General features: G+C 53.4%; 3 protein-coding genes across 7 annotated transcripts; 1 reads left to right on the top strand and 2 right to left on the bottom strand.

The window, feature by feature from the left end:
- Positions 1–1,485: 1,485 nt before the first annotated feature.
- Positions 1,486–14,330, bottom strand: LOC147204414 (mitogen-activated protein kinase kinase kinase 5). 5 transcript variants are annotated; one of them, XM_086113403.1, is made up of 28 exons: positions 13,796–14,326; positions 12,982–13,121; positions 12,493–12,680; positions 11,851–12,019; positions 11,525–11,631; positions 11,217–11,387; positions 11,036–11,148; positions 10,796–10,955; positions 10,539–10,689; positions 9,975–10,079; positions 9,251–9,300; positions 8,483–8,578; positions 7,668–7,752; positions 7,297–7,430; positions 7,086–7,213; positions 6,793–6,929; positions 6,607–6,712; positions 6,301–6,458; positions 6,025–6,223; positions 5,769–5,940; positions 5,491–5,656; positions 5,209–5,391; positions 4,708–4,813; positions 4,162–4,375; positions 3,949–4,055; positions 3,078–3,175; positions 2,884–2,960; positions 1,486–2,493 (listed from the first exon to the last, which is right to left on the bottom strand). In XM_086113403.1, the coding sequence occupies exons 1-28, from the start codon at positions 14,154–14,156 to the stop codon at positions 2,397–2,399; spliced, it is 3,978 nt and encodes a 1,325-aa protein (XP_085969529.1). In that variant the 5' UTR covers positions 14,157–14,326; the 3' UTR covers positions 1,486–2,396. The 5 variants fall into 5 exon arrangements, with proteins under 5 accessions (XP_085969529.1, XP_085969532.1, XP_085969530.1 ...); XM_086113406.1 differs by having other exon boundaries at positions 11,582–11,631; positions 13,796–14,325; XM_086113404.1 differs by having other exon boundaries at positions 10,539–10,846; positions 13,796–14,330.
- Positions 14,331–15,214: 884 nt separating this feature from the next.
- On the bottom strand, positions 15,215–17,641 carry snip1 (Smad nuclear interacting protein). Its single transcript, XM_086113531.1, has 5 exons — positions 17,522–17,641; positions 17,275–17,432; positions 16,942–17,068; positions 16,083–16,624; positions 15,215–15,684 (listed from the first exon to the last, which is right to left on the bottom strand). The coding sequence occupies exons 2-5, from the start codon at positions 17,406–17,408 to the stop codon at positions 15,426–15,428; spliced, it is 1,062 nt and encodes a 353-aa protein (XP_085969657.1). The 5' UTR covers positions 17,409–17,432; positions 17,522–17,641; the 3' UTR covers positions 15,215–15,425.
- A 147-nt stretch (positions 17,642–17,788) lies between these two features.
- On the top strand, positions 17,789–19,957 carry dnali1 (dynein, axonemal, light intermediate chain 1). Its single transcript, XM_086113532.1, is given in 5 exon segments — positions 17,789–17,960; positions 18,442–18,560; positions 18,637–18,806; positions 19,177–19,369; positions 19,518–19,957. Coding segments are annotated over 5 exon segments (774 nt in total). The 5' UTR covers positions 17,789–17,879; the 3' UTR covers positions 19,729–19,957.
- Positions 19,958–19,959: the final 2 nt, after the last annotated feature.

Here is a 19,959-nt window from a genome sequence, read left to right as displayed (position 1 = left end):
TTCAGCGGGCCTTGCGTCAGACACTGCGTCCAATGACACGATACGGCAGTGATCCCCCCCCCCCCCTCAATTTTAATCTGTTCATAATTGTAGCAATAATGCGGCAAATACAATCCCTCTCCACCCATATATTGCAAATCGTGACCATATTCAAAACGATAGGCCGCGATTGCCTCGCAAGATGTTGAAATGATCCAAAGGTGTGCGACAGCATTGAAGGTGCGGACGGGAAAGCGAGCGGGCCGCAGAATAACGCAGCCCAAGCTGACAGCGGTCCGGAAAGGGACGGCAAGCGTCTCACACTGGCCACCTCCAACTCTTCCAAACCTCAGCATGCGATGCCGCCTGCTGATCAGGCTCCATGTAGGAGGTGTGCGAGTAACGGGATCTTGTGCATATTTTGTGATGAGAGATGAGATGAGGGGGGGGGGGGGACAGTACACAGATTCAGTCCGTGTGTGTGACCCCCTCGCTCATGTAGGTCTTAACAACAGGTGTTGTCATCCCGCAGCCAACTATGACATCATGGCCAAGAAACATGCGGCCCCTCCAAACTCACCATCAGACCCCCCCCCCCCTCCGTTCCAGTGCACTCTCTTGTTGCTGCGTGCGTGAATCTCTGCATTCCGGTCTGCTACCAATCCCAAACTTCTTCAATAATAGAAGGCCCCTGTCGGACCCCCGAACTCTAACGACCCCTGCCCCTCCTCCAACCCCAACTCGCTTTCATTTCCATGACAACCCAACATGAAGAGAGAGAGAGAGAGAGAATGGCCAGCGAGTGTGGGGGGTGGGACAACAGAGGCAGGAAATAAAATATGAATAAGAGGCAAGTGGGAGGGGCTTCTCTCGACCTCTGGCTTCATTTTAAAGGGGGTAGGGGACACAGAGATCGGGGCCGGGGGTTATGGAGTGTTTCCAGCCGGTCGGCGAACAAAGTAGCAAAATAAACCCTTTGAAATGAAATGAACTCAACGAGTGCGCTTCTCCTTTTCTGCGACGCTACCGCAGAAGAGTTCAAGCCACGGCAACGAGTTGAAGCATTTGCAACTAAACACCGGCGAGCTGAGATGCTCCATTTCAAGGATGCATCCCGTTTAGGATACTTCAAATGCACCCTTCCGGAAACTGCGAGATTCTGGACCGTCTTTTCCTAAAAATGCCATTTTGCCTGAGATGACACGAGCGGCGACTTCACTCTATTTCCAAAGAGCAGAAAATCAGTTCTATTATTCGCAGTCATAGCGGTAACAGACAGTTTGACTCGGGGATGAATCAACTGCAAACCCATTTGAAATGGATCGTTGACGTCTCTAACCGTCAATGGCAGTGAATGAGTTTTGTTCACTTCACATTATCTGCGATGAGTGAAGTCACAAAGTCAGTTCTGAAGAACATAACGACGACAAATCCCAACTGGTATGAATTCAAAGGTGGCAAGAACAAAAGATGATTCTCTCAGCCTCAGTCACACACACACACACACAGATTTGTGGTTTTAATTCATCCCGAGAGGATTAAATGTCAATGTCTCACCAGTGGCGATTGCTAAATGCATTGAGCGGGGCAATCGGTCACGTGACACGCTTCGGCCTGATCTGGCTCGACAATGAGGAGCACGAGGTGCGACTCGGAACGCGACCTATGAACTCATCTCGATCCAAGACGTGCGGCGCGACATTTGAAAAGAATAATTGAGGCCGAGATAAGACGTGACAAGTCAGATAGTGTTACTCGGCATGTATCGCGGAGGCGGGGTGCGTCCTGAGTAACGGCGCACGATGGATATGACGTACGGTAAGATGGTTTTCGGGGGGGACGTGACGTACAATTTTTTTTCCCCAAACAGGATGTATATGCTCAGGTGCATTTAGAAAATGGCATCCTTTCAAATATGCGATTCGGTCGAGTCCATTCAAGGTTGATGGCGTCCTTGTCCATTGTCATGTCGGAATGTCCAATAGCACAGATCCGCACCCCCCCCCCCCCCCAAAAAAAAACAATGCGATGACTGCCGCTATGTGTGATCTATGGTGGGCGATGTGGCTAATCCCCGAGATTTAGGTGGTGTCCCCAATCCTCGGGAAAAGCCTGCTGACTGATCTCGATCCACGGGGCGAACGTGTCTCAGGCTTTAGGCCCCTGGCAAGGGTCACCCGTGACAAACGGCAGACAAAGTACGCCCGAAAAGATCAGGACTGGAGCTGTACCTGGTTTTCTCGCTAAACGTTTCTATATTACTGTGTGTGTGTATATATATATCTCAATACAGATTTAGATATGAGATATGTCACATATTTATCTTAAAATGTACAAAGAGGAAGATAAGAAGACCAAAGAAAATAACAGTGATAGCGCCTGGAACAGGTCCAGCCTGTCCACGAAAAGCAGGAGCGTCAAAGTAGAGCGCCGCGGCCGTCCCGGTCAAGCGTCGCGCGCCGGCACTTGCGGTAAGCCGCGATGGCCGCCCACAGGCGGCACAGCGCGCCTCCCCTGAAAAGCAAATTAGTGGCGCTTGAAAGACTGAAAAACATCAAGAAAGAATCTTCTTCAGATGTGATTTGGTAATGCTGAAAGCAAAATGTTTCAGTGTTACAAAAATGAAGTAAAAAAAAAAAAGACAGGAAAATAGTGTGGCAGAAAAGGATCAATTTACAACATCTACATTCGACAAGACACCGCAAATAAAAATGTTCGGACTAACCAGGGAATAAGTTCTAAATATTATTATTTTTTTGGAAAATAACGAGTTTAGAAAAATATATGGGGAAAAAAAAAGAGTAAATGTGACTTCAAGAGAAAAAAAAAAAAGCTAAGGAAGCCCCACTGGCATCTCTTAGGTATCACCCCAAAAAAAAAAAAATAGATTGCAAGCACGCTCACCTTAATCCACAGTACATCAAGTCGTCCCTGCAGGCCATTTGCAGAAGACAGTCCAACGTGAACTCGTGTGCCACCAACTGGGGAGAAAACAAACAAACAAAAAAAAAAAAACCCCACCATGATGCACAGCAGGAATCAACAGGAAGGAAACTGACTGAGCAAGCAAACAGGGATGGACCCGCGGGTGGAGTTACCTTCTCAACGGTGTGCTGGTCAACCGGGATGGTCTGCAGCCAGGCTACCATGTCCCTCACGTCCGGATCGCCGCTCTTTTGTGCAGTCCGGCCGCCATCTACCCACATGACACGTGATCTAAACATCCATCCATCCATCATCTGATCCGCTTCTCCTCAGGAAGGTCGCGGGCGCGCCGGAGCCTATCCGGGTCGTCTTCAGGAGACTCTGAACTGGTCGTCAGCCGTTCGCGGGGCACACGTAGTCGAGCAACCATTTCCAGTGTTCCAACAGCCTACCATGTATGCATGGGAATGCGGGAGGCAATCGCAGTACCCGCAGAAAAGCCACGCAGGCACGGGGAAAACATGCAAACTCCACAGAGAAGACCAGAGCCCGGAATCGAACCCACGACCTCTGCACATGCTCTCCAGTCGACCGTCGTGAAAACAAAACATGCCCCCCCCCCCCCCCCCCCAAAAAAAATAACCGGAACCATCATGAGCCAGGTGACAGAAACCGGTTGTGCGGAAACCCGAAGCCCCGAAGCCGAGGAGGAGCCGGCCGGAGTGACTGTGACGAGATGCGGACCTCCGCCAAGGCCAAACAAAAAAATACCGCAACTATCTTCACTTCAATGCCAATAAAACGCGAGAGAAAAAGAAAACAAGCTTGAGTCTGTTATTGCATTGCCACGGATTTCCAACAGGTGGCAGTACTGTGAATCTCTGTAATTCTACTTGCAAATGCACCCATTGTCAAAAGACCGTGATCGTTTGTTGCCGGGTGCCAAACAAGTGACCAGAGGAGGACATTGACTTCCATCACCCGTGAAAGTGTGCTTCATAAATACTGAGAGCACGGCCAACGATGTCAAAGCAAAAGTTTTACCGGGAGCGTGTCCCCCGAGCGCATCGATGTCCTCCTGTTTCTTCTGGACCAAAGTCCTCAGTAGGTCCTGGTACTCTCTCTCCTTGTCACTCAGCAGGCTCAGCAGTCTCAAACACCAAAGTACACAAGGCGTCAAAGTCAAATGCGGGTCACGGTCCCCCAACCCCTTCAAAAAAAAATAAATAATAATAATATGCAGTCGGCGTGTTCCACCTTCTGGTCTCCAGTCGCAGATCCCTCAGTTCGTCGCTGAGCGGGCAGTTGCTGTCCAGGATGGCGTCGGCAGGCCCCGGCGGCGCCGGGATCTCGTCCGCAGACTCGGACGGCCGGCGTTCCGCCGCCGCCGCTTCCTCCTCCGCGTCGGCCGGCGACTCCTCGAGCGCGCCGTCCTCGGTCTCGAATGACGACCGCAGCTGGATCTTCAGTTCTAAGGCGGCGTACGGAACCATATCCGAACATCGCGTTGCGATATCGCGGCAAGGTGGCCGCAACGGGCTCTCCAAATACACTCGAGTTGGATCGAGTCGAGATTGTCGCACGGCTGCCGATGGGGTAGCTTGGCATTACGGACGGTCTTCCAATACCCCCCTTTTTTTATTGCAAATGCTCGTTGCGTAGCTCACACTATCGGAGACAAAAATCCTTGCGCGTTCGACACACTCGGCCAATTGAGATGATTCCGATTCGGCGTTCGTCCGTGTTGCCGAAGCGAGCGTCGAGGGGACGCGACGGTCCTCGAAGCGGGCGGGCGAGTCGCACCTGGGAGGAGCACGGTGATGGCGTCCTGCACGGCCTGCCCGAGCAGATTGTCCAGGGCGAACATCCAGTGAGGCTTGACCTGCTGCTGCCGCAACACCTTCTTGACCTGCGCGAAGCAGCAGATGAGCGCGGCGGCGGGCACGGAGCTCCCGCTAAACCAGGGGTCCCCAAACTTTCTCCTGTGAGGGCCACATAACTTTTCCCTTCTCTGATGGGGGGCCGGTGTCAGTTTGTAAGAGAAAAAGTGTGAAGATCGTAGGGGAGCTTAAAAAAACAACATTTCAAATTTTCTGCAGTTGGGGCCAATCTAGGAAAAGTCATCAAATTTCAAGTTAAGAAATGATCATTTAGGGGTTTTTTGGGGCGTTTTTAACAAAGTGACGGGTCATTTTGACCCGAGGACAACAGGAGGGTTAGAGGGCCGGGCCAAATGTGCCGACGGGCCCGTGGTTTGGGGACCCCCTGCGCTAAACGTTTCGCCGCGCGGCCAAGTCGACGTACGGCGTCCTGGAAGCCGAACAGCGCCGCCTGCAGGCCACGGGGAGGAACGGCGGCAGGCGGCGGCGCGGCCCGCAGGTCCCGCAGGCTGCTGGTCAGCCGCTTCTTGTCCGGCGAGCAGATGTTGGCCCGGAGGCAGCAAACCAGCTCGGCGATGCGGTCCGACGTGAGCGACGACCTCTCCGACTGGGAGAAGAGATTGAAAAAAAAAAAAAAGGATCACTACCTCTTGGTGCCGCACTCCCCTTTCTACTTTTGAGGTCACGTTCTCTGGCATTGGCGTACCTGCGGCAAGGCCTCCCGGATGTTGGCCACCACGTCGGCCATGTAGTCGGTGAGCACCCGGTGCAGCGTGGCCCTCCTTTCGCTGTCCTTCCTCAGCATGAACGAGCCCACGTTCTCGTCGGTGGACGCCGGGCTGCTCATGTCCAGCGCCGAGTCCTCCGGCACTCTGGACGGACGACGGGGAGACGGTCAAACGGTTGATTGTCGTTGTTGTTGTTCAAGCTTCCGCGCGGGATGATAAAAGGTCTCGGGGGGGGGAATCTGGTCCCGTAACTCACGGCAGGAACCGTCCGCAGGCGGGCGGGCTCTCGGAGATGCAATTCTCTCGAAAGGCGGAGCGCCGCGTGCCCCTGAAGTCCAGCGAGCAGGACAGGTCGACGGAGCCCGGGTCAGAGTCGGCGTCCTCCACCAGGACGGAGACCGGCACGGACAGGCTGCGCTGGTAGTCCCCTGCGAAAGGTACGACGGAAAGGATCAAACGACGCGCGGCGCCGAGCGGATGAGCGGCGCCGCCGCGTCCGCCGGCGGTCCCACCGGCAGGGGCGTCTTGGAGGTCGTCCTCCTGGGGGGCCTTGGCTTTCTTCCTCGGGGACGACCCGAGGTAGGCGTCCCCCAGCAGGTCCGCGGCCGTGGCCCGGCCGTCCGGGTCGGGCTCGAAACAGTTCATGATGAAGCGCTTGGCCTCCGCCGACATGCTCTCCGGAACCTTGGGGTGGATTTTAAACATCCCCACCTGGAAGCGCGGTCGCGTGCTATCTCGTTAGCATAAGCCCCGCACGGGGACCGAACGACGGCGCGAAACGTCTCGACCTTGTACATGGCCGCCTGAGGACTGCCCAGCTCGTGGAAGGGCGTTTTGCCGGTCGCCATCTCGACGATGGTGCACCCGAGGGACCAGATGTCGGCCGGCTTCCCGTAGCCCCGGGGCCCCTGGTCGATAATCTCCGGCGCCATATACTGGAGAGTTCCTATTGACGGGCAATCCGTAAAAAGACCACGCTTATGAACCTGTCCGGATACTCCGGCAGTAGGCGAGTTTTGGCTTCGCGTTGAGATTTTCGCGGTGGTACTTGCGGCATTGAAAAATGCGCTAGCCCAAAGGGTCTCCGATCTTACCGGCAAAGGTTTCGGTGCAGGGGTTGATGCCCGCCAGCCTCTTGGAGGTTCCAAAGTCGGAGATCTTCAAAACGCCGCTGTACGTGTTGATCAGCACGTTGTCTCCCTGCGGCAAACAATCCCCCCCCCCTCTTTCATTTCCCGACGCGGGGCGGAGCGGTTGCCGGGCGACGACGGACGCTTTGCCTTGATGTCCCTGTGAACGATCTGGTTGTCGTGGAGGTATCGCAGCCCCTCCAGGATCTGCTTGGTGTAGAAGATGACGGTGGCCTCGTTGTCCTTCAGGGGACCCCACTTGGAACGGAGCAGGGACGAAAGGCTTCCTGCCGGGGTGGGGACATCTTGTGAGACGCTTTGCATGATGGACTATTTGGGGGGGGTCGGCTTAGCCGCGGCACTCATTCAGAAAAGGAATTCACAAATCGCATTCAAATAAAACGAATGAAAAGTCCCGCGTCTTTTTGTATCGGGCCACGAACCTCCCGGCACTTCCTCCATGAAGATCTTGATGAAGCCGTCCTGACTAACGGAGCCCAGGTACTGGACGATGTTCCTGTGCTTGAGCCGCTTGTGTAAGCAGATCTCCTCGTGGAGCGGTTGGGAATAACTGCCAGGAGACGCTCGGTGAGCGCCGGCTCGCCCGCTGGCTCGGAGGTGACTTTGAATGAGGAAGGGGGCGGGGCCTCTCACGTGCTGTCCTTCTCCGGGATCTCCTTGATGGCGATGCGCACTTGGTTGCTCAGGTCCCTGCCGGCGTACACCATGCCGTACGTGCCTTTCCCGAGGACCACCTTGTCGCCTTTCTCGTTGGTTTCGTAGACGTACTGCGGGGGCGGGGGATGACAACGATGGAAGAAGAAGGTGACTTTTTGGGAGGGACGGCCCGAAAAAACAAAGCAAACGGCGCAGGTATCGCTCGCGTCGCCATTCGGTGCTCGTCGGCAAGACGATCCGACGCGTCCGCCGGCGGTCGGGAACCGCAAACTGCTCGGTGGAATCCGATTCGGAGGCAAACGGCACACTTTTCGAAAAGCAAGCGGGAGACGCGGGTGGCGACCGACCTCGAGTATTCCCTCACTGAGATGATTCGGACCAGGGGAGGCGTCCTCGGCCGGATGGAGCAGAGAAGTGACCAGATCGCAGAAACTGAGGAGACAAGAGCCAATCAAGCTCAGGGCGCGATACTCTCGCAAATGTGACGAGTGTCACTTAACCCTCCGAGTACGTTTACGAGGGGATACGTTTCCCATGACCCGCCCCCCGAGGCCCGATAATCCCAATGCCCCTTAAACCGACAACTAAATGCCATTGAAATACAGAAAAAAAAAAAAAGGTACAACACTAATGAGACGGGTTTCCATCTGCACTGTGCAAAACCATTCAGGCACGGTTCGATATTAAGATGGAATCATTTGAGTCGTCGCGATTACCGTTGGGTTGGATTCGCTAGGGCTCAGTTCCGGCGCGGGTGATGCAATCTCATTTTACGTACTTTAGAATCGACTTGTCGGTACTGCGAATGGGCCGTTTCCTTCCAGGTGATGTCTGGCCAGTAAAAGACAATTCCGGACGCATCTGTGCCTTTAATTGGTGGTTTTACGTCGGCACTTAAAAAAAAAAAAAAAGATCCAATCGAATTATTTCTTGCAAAGGGTTTTGTGGACCCCCACGGATCCTTGTTTGAGAAGCACATGGTTAAAAAGGGGACATTGGTTGAGGTTAAAATGCCTTTTCAACAAGCCCACGCAGCCCAATTGTTCTTCGGACTCCAAAGTAGAATTTGATGATTGACATCGTGGACGCCCCCCCCCCCCACACGGCCCCCCACTCCCGCCGCGGCCTCTTTATCAATCGGCACGTGTGGCCGGCCGCTCACCCTTTACAGTGCTGCTCGGAGGGGAAGCAGAGCTGGAAGTCATCCGAGTTGTAGTGCACGTAAAGGAAGCAGCTGCGCTCGTCGATCTTTGATGCGCTGCAGAGTAGAAAAATACTCGAGTCACATTCATCACCGGGGGGGGGGAATCTTTCAAAAATGGTGCCGCGCGTTCAATGTTTGGCTCGACTTCATCGGCCTGTAACGTGATAGACATGCAAAAAAAATACGTTGGCCTCTAAAATGCAATCATCTTTTCAAAATGGATTGTGTTCTTCTTTGAATCATTGATTTGCATCTTTGAGTAGAGCGAAAGGTCCGACAGCCCACCTTCACCTTGAGGCCCACGTCAAACGTCATTTGGAGGTTTTGTTATGTTTTTTTTTTTTGGGTCGGGTCGCGGGCCGCTGAAAAATGGACGTTTGTCCGGAAATTGCCCCCCGGGCCGTAGTTTGGACACCTGCGGTGTAAGCCCCGCGCCTTAGAAGGGACGCGCTTCGAGCACGCAGGCCCGCCTTTTAGCAGAGCAGATGTCTGGCGTCCTGATTGCCACGTGGCTGCGGTCGAGAATTTGCCGCAGCGTGTCCCAACTGCGCGCCGCGTCTGCACTCGCGCCGACATGTCGGCCTTTGGATCCTCATTTGGAAGCTGACCGATTGCCATCTGAAGCCGTCGCGCTCCCAGTCCCAACGTCAACGCCCCCCCCCCCCCCCCCCCCACACACACAGACGAGAAGGTATTTGCAAGCTGTCAGCACACGCAGCTTCAGACCTCACTCCGCGGATTGCGGCAGCCGGGAAAGTCCACTGATGCAAGCCTTTCTGTTGAGTCAAAAGAATGAAAACAAAAAAAATGACAATTTGACACTGGCAGCTTCTTCGGTGCAGTTTATACACACACACACACACACACACTTAAGAAGAAAGTAAACATCCTGAGGCGTGACACACATATCACCACGCCCTGGCATTTGGCCTCGAACATTCACACAAGTACGCACGGTCCCGCGGAACAAAACGGTGACTTTTTAAAAACGTTGCGCGGTGAGGGCCGATGAGACCGAAACGATGAGTACGTATGAGCTAAGGTGGGGGCCCCCGACCTCCAGTCCGCGGACCGTTTTTTGGGGGTCAGTCAAACGCGGCGTCCGGCCCGTCGACGACCTCGCGCGGGGCAATGGAAATAGGGGTCGCGGTGATGCTAACGCCGTACGTAGGATCGGAACTGGAAAAAGGATTCCGTTTACGTGAGAAGGCGTATCGATTGTTCCCGACGGGTCCGTTTCCACTTTGGGTTATTTTCCAATATTCATTTGTTGTGCTCTTGAATCAAACGGTTTGAAATGAATGCAAAGAAAATGTCAATCAAAGGTCGTCTTCCTCGATACCGAAGTTTGTGGCTTTCAAGCTGCCACTTTCAAAGCGACGGCAAAGCAAAGAGTCGTATTTGCGATCCGCGACGCAAAAAGAGGCCCGCGACGGCATGTTGCGCCTACCTCGAAGGGCGTGACGTGTTTCAGCCGGACGGTGCGACTTTGGTCCCCCCGGCTCACCGACACCAACGCAGGCTGAAGGACTTTACTGGGCTCCAGAACGAGCACCTGAAAAACACGTCGGACGATCAATAACGGCCGAGCGCGGCCCCCCCGCGTCGATCCCGAGCTCCTCGCGCCGTTTTAGGCGGGCCGCGCCCCCGGATGCGTCGAGCTTACGCCGCGGTGCCGTGTGAACATTTCGAAGGAAAATACGTTGAGCGTCACGCGTCAATACGCCTCTCGTTCCGATTGCCGAGGTTCTCAGGGAGTGCGGTTGCAAGATTCTGACTCACAATCTTGCCATGACAATTTCTAAAAATCGACTGGGCCACTGCTCTGAATTGAAGACACGGTATTTTCTTTTTTTTTTGGGGGGGGGTTTGGGGCCAAAAAACACCGTGAGCTGAGCGAATACCCTCTGACCACGTGGTGCCGGACAGCTTTCAAAATCAATCAATCCCCGGCGCCACGTTGAAAAAGCGAGCGACTCGCAACGGTAACGCGCGACGGCGCCGCGTTACCGACCGGGCAGCGCTCGGTGTTGACGCCGGGTTGACAGTACTGCAAAAGCAGCTCCATCCAGAAGTCCGCCGTGTCCCGTTTGGAAGACGTCACGTCGGGGGGCTCGGCAAACTGCCGGTACAGAACGTACGTCTCCATCACGGACGCCACGTACCTGAAAGAAGAAGAAGAAGAAATCCACGCGGAAGGCGAAACGACGCTCGGTGCCTTTGGCATTCGGCGAAGCGAAGCGATGCGCCGCGTTCTTGATGGGGCCTCACCAAAGGGGAGCCTTGAGCTTGTAGAGTTTCTCGGAAGCCTCGATGACTTTCCTGTGGGCGTTAACCAGGATGTTAGCGCCCAGGTAGAAGCCCACGTCCCAGTAGTCCTTCATCTTCTCCAGGCTGCCCTTCCGGCCGAGCAGGGTGCTCAAGGTCACGCCTGGAGACCGACAAAAAGCGCCGCGGGTATTCACGCGCGCGACAAAAGACGACGGCGACGGCGCGTCCGACCGGCGCGACCTTTCTTGCGCAGCTCGATGGACGAATCCAACCGGTGCCCCGCCGCCATCAGAAGGACCACGTTGTTGATACCCGAGTGAAGCGTCCGTTCCGTCTCAAAGGCTTTTCCGTACCTGCGAAAGAACCGGGAGACGCTCGCTCGACGCAAAAGCCGCAGGGGAAGGCGACGGCGCGAACGTACCAGTAGCAGGCCCGATCTCTGCTGCGCTGGTCGCCGAAGCCCGAGCTCATGAAAATGTCTTTGTAGATGCGACCGCACAGGCAGTACACGTCCGACGCCGCCTTGCCTCCCGATTCCGCAATGGGAAGGATCTCCTCCAAAGCTTTGGCGCGGTCGCCCGCTCGATTCCTCCTGTTAGCATGCGATCCAGAAGAACGGCCGTCTGTCAAAGAACTCCAAAATGGACGCGGACGCCGGCGTAGGAACGACACACGCGACGGAACGGTACAGCACCGGAGCATTGAAGCGATGGAATAGAAACACCGTACCTGTTGAGGGCAAAAATATAGTGGAACTTAATATTTTGGTGTTTTGCCACGACGCACATGGGTAGCTCGTTCAGCATCTCCACCAGCTTTATCATGGCGTCGTAGTCCTGTCAAAAACAAAAGCGCGCCCATGTCGATTTGTACAGATGCTTCATCTTCCGCTCCCGGGATACATCCGCGGGCCAAAGCCGGCTTCAATCGCTCCGTCGGGAGATCCGAAGTGCTCCGGAAGGCCCCGCCCACGGATACGAGAGCCGCCGCCCCGGTCGAGATGTTGAAAACATGACTCGAGACTTCTTCCCGCGTTGCGTTCAAGGCGGGGTCACCTGAATGTCCCTGTAGGACAGCAGCAGGTTCATGACGATATCGGGGGTGAGCAGCTCCACGCTGTCCAAACGCATCTGGATGCGACTCAGCTCCTCGCTCAGGGCGGCGCCGCCGAAGCGCTCCCTCGCCATGCGGATCTCGTGCCGAATGGACTCCCGCAAGTATTCGCTGGCGGAGAACACGGAGACAAGCGGTTGGCAAACCTTTTTGGTCCCAGGACCCCCTCCGCCAACCCATTCCCGGTTTAGTCCCATTCAGTCTTGTTCGAAGTTTCCAACGTTGGAAAAAACATCCGACTTTTGCACTTTGAAAAAAAAAAAAGGCATCTACCCACTAGAACCGCTTCAGACAACAAAGTGTATGCAGAAAAGTGGTGAAGATCGCACGACTGTCTGTGTCCTCTGTGTTGTGTTGTGTTATTTTTGTTATTTTGACTTCAAAATGGCGCCGCGTGAGTGGCTGCCTTTCCAAAGTTATGAAAACTTTGCTGCTGTGAATCGGGAATTTCTCCATTGCGAGACTACCGGTAATAAAGGTTTTCTTATCTTATCTTATGGGAATTGATTCCAAAGCCCGGGAGTCGCGCGCCTCCAGTTTGAGGAATACACCGTGACGGCGAGACGAACAGGAAGGCGCCTCACCCGGGCTGCACATCCACATGGTCGAGCAAATGCGCGAGTCTCTCGGCCAGCGGCGTAAGAAGCGAGTCCAGCTGGAAAGCGGGCCGCATCAGCTCGTTGATGCCGGTCATCACGGTGCCGTCGCAGGCCAACGCCTTGCCCTGAGGCGTCACCACGTAAGGGAGGAAAGTGTAGCTTCCGCACTGCTCCTGAAGCACACACACGAGCCTCTTTTGGGACCTGGGAATATTAGGACTCCCTTCCAGAGCACTCGGACAAGATTTGCTGCCTTTATTTTCCCGATTTCGTCGTTTCGTGTAAAATTGTTGCGCATTGGAAAACGGCGTCAGATCAGGCATGTATAGCAACCAAATGGGATTTGGAAGATTTCTCGTCAACGTTTTGATTACAATGCAATGATCAAATGACTCCAAGCAGTCAGGTGCTATGCCCCGCCCCCCAAAAGAGAGTAAAGGCCCCACGAATGAGCCTTGGGGAACGCCATCTCACCTTCACGGCCTGCAGGTCTGTGTCCTCCTCATAACGATACAGGATGATGTTGTTGGTCATGCCGAAACTTTCTCTGACTCCGAGGTGATAGAAGAGGGACGCTTGGCAGAAAGTGTCGCTCATCTCCACCACGGCCACATCTGCGAGGGAACGACGTTCGCAAAATGATGGCGGCGGGTAGCGGTGACAACAAAATACAAATACTTGCGTACTGTACTGACGTAACCGGTATGCCAACGATGAGTCTGTTCTTTTTTTTTTCTCATTTGATCAAATCAATGAGAATTCTATCTTGCCTCGTGGAATCAGCGAGCTAGCCCTCAAGACGGCAACGTTTTGTCTGTCCTCTGATTGGTTGCGTGGAGTCAGCAAGTTTGACCAGCAAAACAAGTCGTTTGCTTTGTCGTTTACGGAGGCCTCTTTTACCAAAAGGGGAGAACAAAAAGATATGAACTCGTGGGGAGTAAGAAGATAGGTTATCGGAAAAATACTGTAAAAATGACAACTTTGGGGGGGGGGGCTCGTTCAGTTGGAACGACTTCAAAATATGTCCCGTTTACTTCCAAAAAGTTTTCCTTGCGACGCTTGTACGTCGTTAGAGTGCGAGTACTACTTTTGGCAACTACATTTCAAAATGTCGGTCGGCGCTTTTTTTTTTTTTAAAGAACTTGACATGAGGGGGAGACTCGGGGCCTTGCGGCATTTCTTTTTTGGGGGGGGGGGGGGGGACACAATTACTTGCGCTTGTACTCGAGTACATCGTGCCAATTGTTTTGTCCCCCGAAGACCTGAAAGCAAACGTTTGCCAACTCACCTGCATTGTAGAAGCTGTCCAGGACGTCCGTGGTCGCCATGGAGATCCTCTCGAAGGGGATGCTTTTCAACGAGGCTCGCGTGTCGGCGCACGCCTCCCTCAGACAGGCCAGGGACAAGTGCCGCTCGGCTTGGGCGGCCTGCGCCGTCGCGGCCGCCTCGCCTTCCCCGTCGTTGGCAACGTAGGCCACCGACACGCCCCGGCCGCGGTTCCGGGGCGAGACGACGCCGGTCCTGGCGGCGTGGCTCCGGGCGCTCAGCTCCATGGCCAGCGGGTCCTGCCACAAACTTCCCGCCGACGCCTGCGAGCCGGCGGCGGGCTCCCGCCGGAGACTCATCCGTCTCCGCTCCGTCGTGTACATGTGTCGTTCTTCCTTCTCGTCGGGGTCTTGGGCGTCGCTGTCGTTGCGAGAACCTCAGGTGAGTGTACGCGAGTGCCTGAGTGTCCGCCCCAAAAGCTCGGGGGAAGGTTCCCGAAGCTCCGCCCCCAGTCATCCTCCAAACCGGATGCCCGCGCGTCTCGCGTTCCTTCCCCTTTGGCGCTGAACCTTTCCATCGAAGTTGTGGCCGATTGCGCAATAAGTGCCTTCCGCTCAGGGAGCGCTCTCGTTGTGTTTTCTTGCACGGCATCATGTAACGAGAGATATGTTGACACGAGGCGCCAACCTCCCAAAACTAACGCTAAGATTTATTTCACATGGTCGCGATGTTCCTCTCTTCCAGTGAAAACACGCAACTCCACTCCACTTTTAAACCAACTGCAGCTACAACCCAAGACAACGGAACGCAACGCTATTGAACGCGAGGAGGCAGTTAAGAGACACTCAAATAAAGCTGAACTATTGAAGATTTTTCGGCATCCGCCGAGGACCCGTGCCAGTCTTGGACTGGCGGACCACAAAAGCTTCGTGGCTCAGGGACGGCACCGTGTGGACATTAGAGGTGGCGCTTTTGTTAGCTTTAGATTTTGCGTGACTGATTCATGCAAAGGGCTCCCATTGTGACGCAAGAAATTTGCTCAAATGATCTGTGAGTTTTACCGTTTGGTGTTATCTACCATATTTGTTACCGATTTATAGCTTTTCTGTTGTATATGTTAGTTGCTTCATGTACAGCACTTTGTATGCAGCTGCATGAATAGGTCGATTTAAAACACACACATACACACGCCCCTACAAAGCTTATGGCGATGCTCAGATCATGTCCATCCTTTCCGCGCATGGACTTTTTTTTTTTTTTTTTTTACAAAATGACTCAACCTACATTGACAAACGGGTATTAAAATGCTTTATCTTAATTGCTCAAGAGGGAGAGAAAGAGAAAAAAGATGCAGCGGCCTCAGTAATGCGACAAAAGCTAAACTAGCGTGACTCATTCTCAAATATTTCATGGCAGGTCAATAATTTGCTCGAGGCAGTCCAATAGTTGACAGTCTTTATTTACAGTACAAAAATGTAAATTTACATGACTGCTGTGAGACACCGCCCCCCCCCCCCCATGTGAGGAAATTAAAAAAAAGGGCGGGTATCTGTCTGTACACCGGGGCGTCGTAATTGAGCGCATCATTCATCGGGTCACGTCTTGAAAGTCAAAAACAGATGACATGGTCAAGTTAGATTTCTGGACTTTTTTTACTCATCCAGGCCTTCGTCCTCCTCTTCGGGTTCCTCCTTGGCGTCCACCTCGCTGGTGTCGGAGAACTCGTGCAGCAGGACGTACTCGCGGCTGCTGAAGCCGAACTTGAGCACGTCCTTCTCCTTGAGCTCGTAGTAGCGCTGCGCCTCAATGCGCTGGTTGTTCAGGTAAGTGCCGTTGCCCGAGGCCAAGTCGATGATGTAAGGTCTCACCCGGCGGCCCGTGGTGCCGTCCGCTCGGGTGAACTCCGTCACTCTGAACGCACAGAGAAAGAAATCGACTTTAGAGCCGTTTGAAGGGAAAACACAATTGAGAAAGAAATCAAAACTCATTTTGGAGTGGGCAAAGGTTTGCAGCTACGTCGTGGATTTGCCGTCGCCAATTTACTTCCTTGGCCAAAATTTTGTATCGTGGTGTGAAAATGCGAAAAGATGACGTGTAACGTTTTTGCAAGGTGCAAAAAGAAACGTGTCGCTTTGTAGACGGCGGCGGTTGTTTGAAAGCGCTCGAGAATTACACTTGAGTTGAGGTCGAGTTGGGAATGTCAGCCAAGTTTTGAAGCAAGTGGAATTTTGGGCTTAAATTCAAAGTTGAAACGCTTTATGGCCATTTTACCGTGTCATTTCGACTGCAATCAATCGGCCCCCCCTTACCTGTACTGGAATACCGCGTGCTGCTTGGAGCAGGACGGGTGATCGATGGGAATGTCTGCGATTTTCCGCTGTCTCCCCAACAGATAGGCACTCTGTCTGTGAATGTACATGACGGGAAGCTGCTCGTCGTTCTTAAACGGGTAGAGCCGCCACCTCCGCTTGGGAACGCGGGCCTCGGGCGGCTCGTTGTACTTGATCACCACTCCGCGGAACGTGTTGGTGTCTTCCGTCAACGCCCCCGACAGGCCGAAATTGGGCTTCTCCTTGTCGGCGGGGGGTTCCGTCGGGCTGTCGCCGGCGCCCTCCGGATGGCCGAAGCCCACCTCCTGGTTCTCTTCGCGCCGTCGACGCTTTTCCCGCCGTTGCTCATCGTGGCGCCGCCGCTCCGCTTGCTGCGAGGCGGCGGCGTCCCGTTCCCGGCGTCTGTCGCCGTTACGCTCGCTTTCGTGTGGCCGCTCCGATTCGCCCCTGCCGCGCCTTTCCTGCGGCTGCTCGTTTCGTCTTCTCTGCTCTTCTCCACCGGAACGCTGCTCGTCGCGCTCCTGTTTTGCAGTTAGGAAAAGAAAGCTTGTTTAAAAAAAAAAAAAAAAAAAAGTTTGAGGAAACAATCTTTTGGCATTTATCCTCTTTGCTAAAGTTCACTAGTTTAATGCTAAAATGTAACGGGAAACGGCAGATGGGCGGAATCAATTTGACTTGACGAAACTTGACAGCATGAACCACTACACCACCAGCTACCATCCGCCCAAGTCGGTCACTAAAAGGTGCGCAAATTCCGCGTGTAGGCAAAAGCGGTGAAATGCAGTGTTGTGAATTGTTTCGGCGGCTGATGTTCAACTTGATTCCGAGCTGAATTCACCCGCTTTAACTTGACATCGGCACTGCGATGAGGACTTCTCCTCCGAGGAGATCTGCTGCCACGGCGAGCAGGAGAAGAGGTCTCTCTCCTGCCGGCCGAGCGGTCGTCCCTCGTCCTGACAGGCGACCTGGAAGAAGCAGTACACGCACAGAAACACGACCCGATAAGCAACACGCCGATGATAGTTTGTTGCGTGACGAACGCTCACGACTCGCCGAGCAAACTCAGCAACACCGTACTGCAGTTTTGACGGCGCGTGCTATTAGTAAAGAGAAAAAACAAGATTTCAACTAAAAGGTCTGGCAGAAATAATTATAATAAAAAAAAACTGGCCTGCTGGCTCTCCTTCTGTTGTCACTGGGCGAGCGTCGTGTTTTGTGCGGCCTCGCGGGGCTTAGCTTCTCTTGTTTCACCTTCGTTTTCACTTCGGGCGAGTCCCTTCTCTTGTGTCGTTTTTCTTTGGCCATTTGCCTTCCGGGAACAGAACCGCTCTAAAAAAAGTTGTAAAGCGCCTCGGCTTAGGTGTTGATGATCATTTTCTCGACAACAAACTTAGCGACGAGCAGGGGAGCTAGCTTACGTTATGGGTCCTTTACTTCCGCTTCCGGTGGGAGCCCGGGAAATACACCTCGGCGAATAAGTGCTTGTCGCATTCGGTCCGTTTGGAAACCAACACTTTAAAATTAATTCAACACCTTACTTAAATACGACAACAAAGCATTAAAATTTACTAATAAAAATCTGCTTTTGTGCTTCTGAGGCAAACGAAATGCGTGAGTGAAAAAGTGGTCAAAAACAGTTCCCCACCCGGCTCGAATACTATCGATACCAGTCGGAGAACGTTGCCATGACGACAGAAAACGTCAACGCGAACTTTTTTTTAAAGTCGAAGCCAACCAGTTTTTCGGAAGAAAAAATATTTTATCGCATCCCACAAGATGAGTGAGGCCACAGAGTCCCTCCTCAAATATGACACTCCGGTTTCGATCAGCAAAAGCACCGCGAGGAAATCGGGGAAGGTAAGCGGACCACAGAAAAGATGGAAAATTACAAACCAAATCGTTTTCTAATAATTTACATAAACAAAGCTCAGTTGTAATTCTAAACGGGAACGCCATTGTATTTAAAAATGTCTCTCTCTAAAATGGTCAGCTTTTAAATTCCTGCGCCGGGATGGCATTACACTGGGGCTCGGGGTACACTGTACAGCAATCGGAAATCTGCGCCGCACCCATTAAGCTCGTCGGGCATTTTATTTGATATTCTCAAATATATTTACCGATTATTTTCTCAGTTTGCATCGGTCAAGCCCACCCTAACGCCGGGAGAGAGAGAGAGAAAAAAAAATCCTGGACCCGTTCCTGTTCCGAAATGTATGTCATGCAACGATTATGTTCTGAGGGTCCTTTGTGAAAATTCTCATGCGTACGTCGTTCAATCAGCCAAACAGTTTGACAACCTCTTCTTAAAGTGACGAACATTCATTTTTTTCCCCTGTAGGGGCGTCCATTCAAAGTGAGCCCGCATCAGCCTGCTGACACCCCTGTGCCCCCTCCGCCTAAAACCAAATCAGGGTCACCTGAAAATGAGGAAATCCTTCACGTCATCTTTCCGCCCAGGTGAGTGCGCCCCCTCCGCAAGCGCTTTCACAGCCCTCTAAGAAACCCAGAACGTAAACAAATACTGTACGTCTAGGGAGTGGATGGAGGGCAACCAGATGTGGGCGCAGCGGGTGTCCAGCACGCCGAGTACACGGGCCGACGTGGTCAACCTGGAGGAAGTGCTGGACAGGAAGTTGCAGCAGAGGCGGGCCTTGGAAACGGGCATCTGCCCCGTGCGTAGGGAGTTGTACTCGCAGTGCTTCGGTAACTATTGTGATGACAATGTATCATTTGAGCTGCTTACCCTCACGGGGGGTCACGGGTGTGCCGGAGCCTCTCCCAGCCGTCTGCGGGCAGCGGGCGGGCTACACCAGCCAATCGCAGGGCACACACGTAGACACACAACCGTTCGCATTCACGATTACGCCTCGGGACGATTGTTTTTTTCATTAAGAGCGCTCCATCGACCTCTCATGCGTTCCATGTTTTTGGGCCTCTGCACCGTGAGGCGCCGCCCACAATGATGGAAATTCCCTTTGGCAATTTGATGCAACCGCCGTCAAAGAAACCGAACCGGTGGAAAACTAAAGACACACTACGGGGACTTTTCCCTCTTTCTATTCTTCTTTTGAAGACGAGCTGATCCGGCAGGTGTGCGTCAACTGCGCCGAGCGAGGCCTCCTGCTGCTTCGCGTCCGAGACGAGCTCCGAATGACCATCGCCGCTTACCAGACCCTGTATGAGAGCAGCGTGGTGTTCGGCATGAGGAAAGCCCTGCAGGCCGAGCAGGACAAGGTGGAGGTGCTGCAAAGAGTAAGCAAGACTTCGTCTTATTCCCGATAAGGCTTAACTGTAGTTCAGCCGCACCCCCACCAGATGGCAGCCTTAATGAGGACATGTCATGGGACGATTGACTTTTTGGTGGCTCGCATAAACCCGGGCGGGTTTTCAGGGCCTGCCTGCCCAACCATCAAGTGTGACATTAAACGGCCAAGTAAATCTTTCGTGATCCGCTCGGTTCCCAAAATGTGCCAACGAGAGGAGGGACGAGGCAAAACGGGAAGCGCAGGAAAAGAAGCGCACGGAGCAGATTCAGTTTTTGAAGAGGACCAACCAGCAGCTCAAGGTAGAACATGTCCACCTTTCAATGCTTCTCTTCCTGACGTCCGCATGCATTCCCGCTTAGGCCCAACTGGAAGGGATGGCGGCGCCAAAGAAGTAACTAACTCCCGAGCTGCGACGTGTCGCTGTCGCTACATGGCATGGCTACAAACGGAGGCAAATGGAAGATTTTTTTTCCCCCCATGCATACTCCAAAAAATGACTGATGCATTTCAAGCTAAGGCCAGACTTTCCCTGAGGGGGTCAAAATGCACACTCTTGTTGCTTACATTTCAAATAAAGCATCACGAAAAGC

The sequence above is a fragment of the Hippocampus guttulatus genome, chromosome 6, assembly GCF_054856545.1.
Source record: "Hippocampus guttulatus isolate MCC_2025c chromosome 6, RoL_Hgut_1.0, whole genome shotgun sequence".
NCBI lineage: Eukaryota > Metazoa > Chordata > Actinopteri > Syngnathiformes > Syngnathidae > Hippocampus > Hippocampus guttulatus.
Note: the sequence above shows the minus strand (reverse complement) of the source record. Positions and strands in the feature narration are given on the sequence as shown.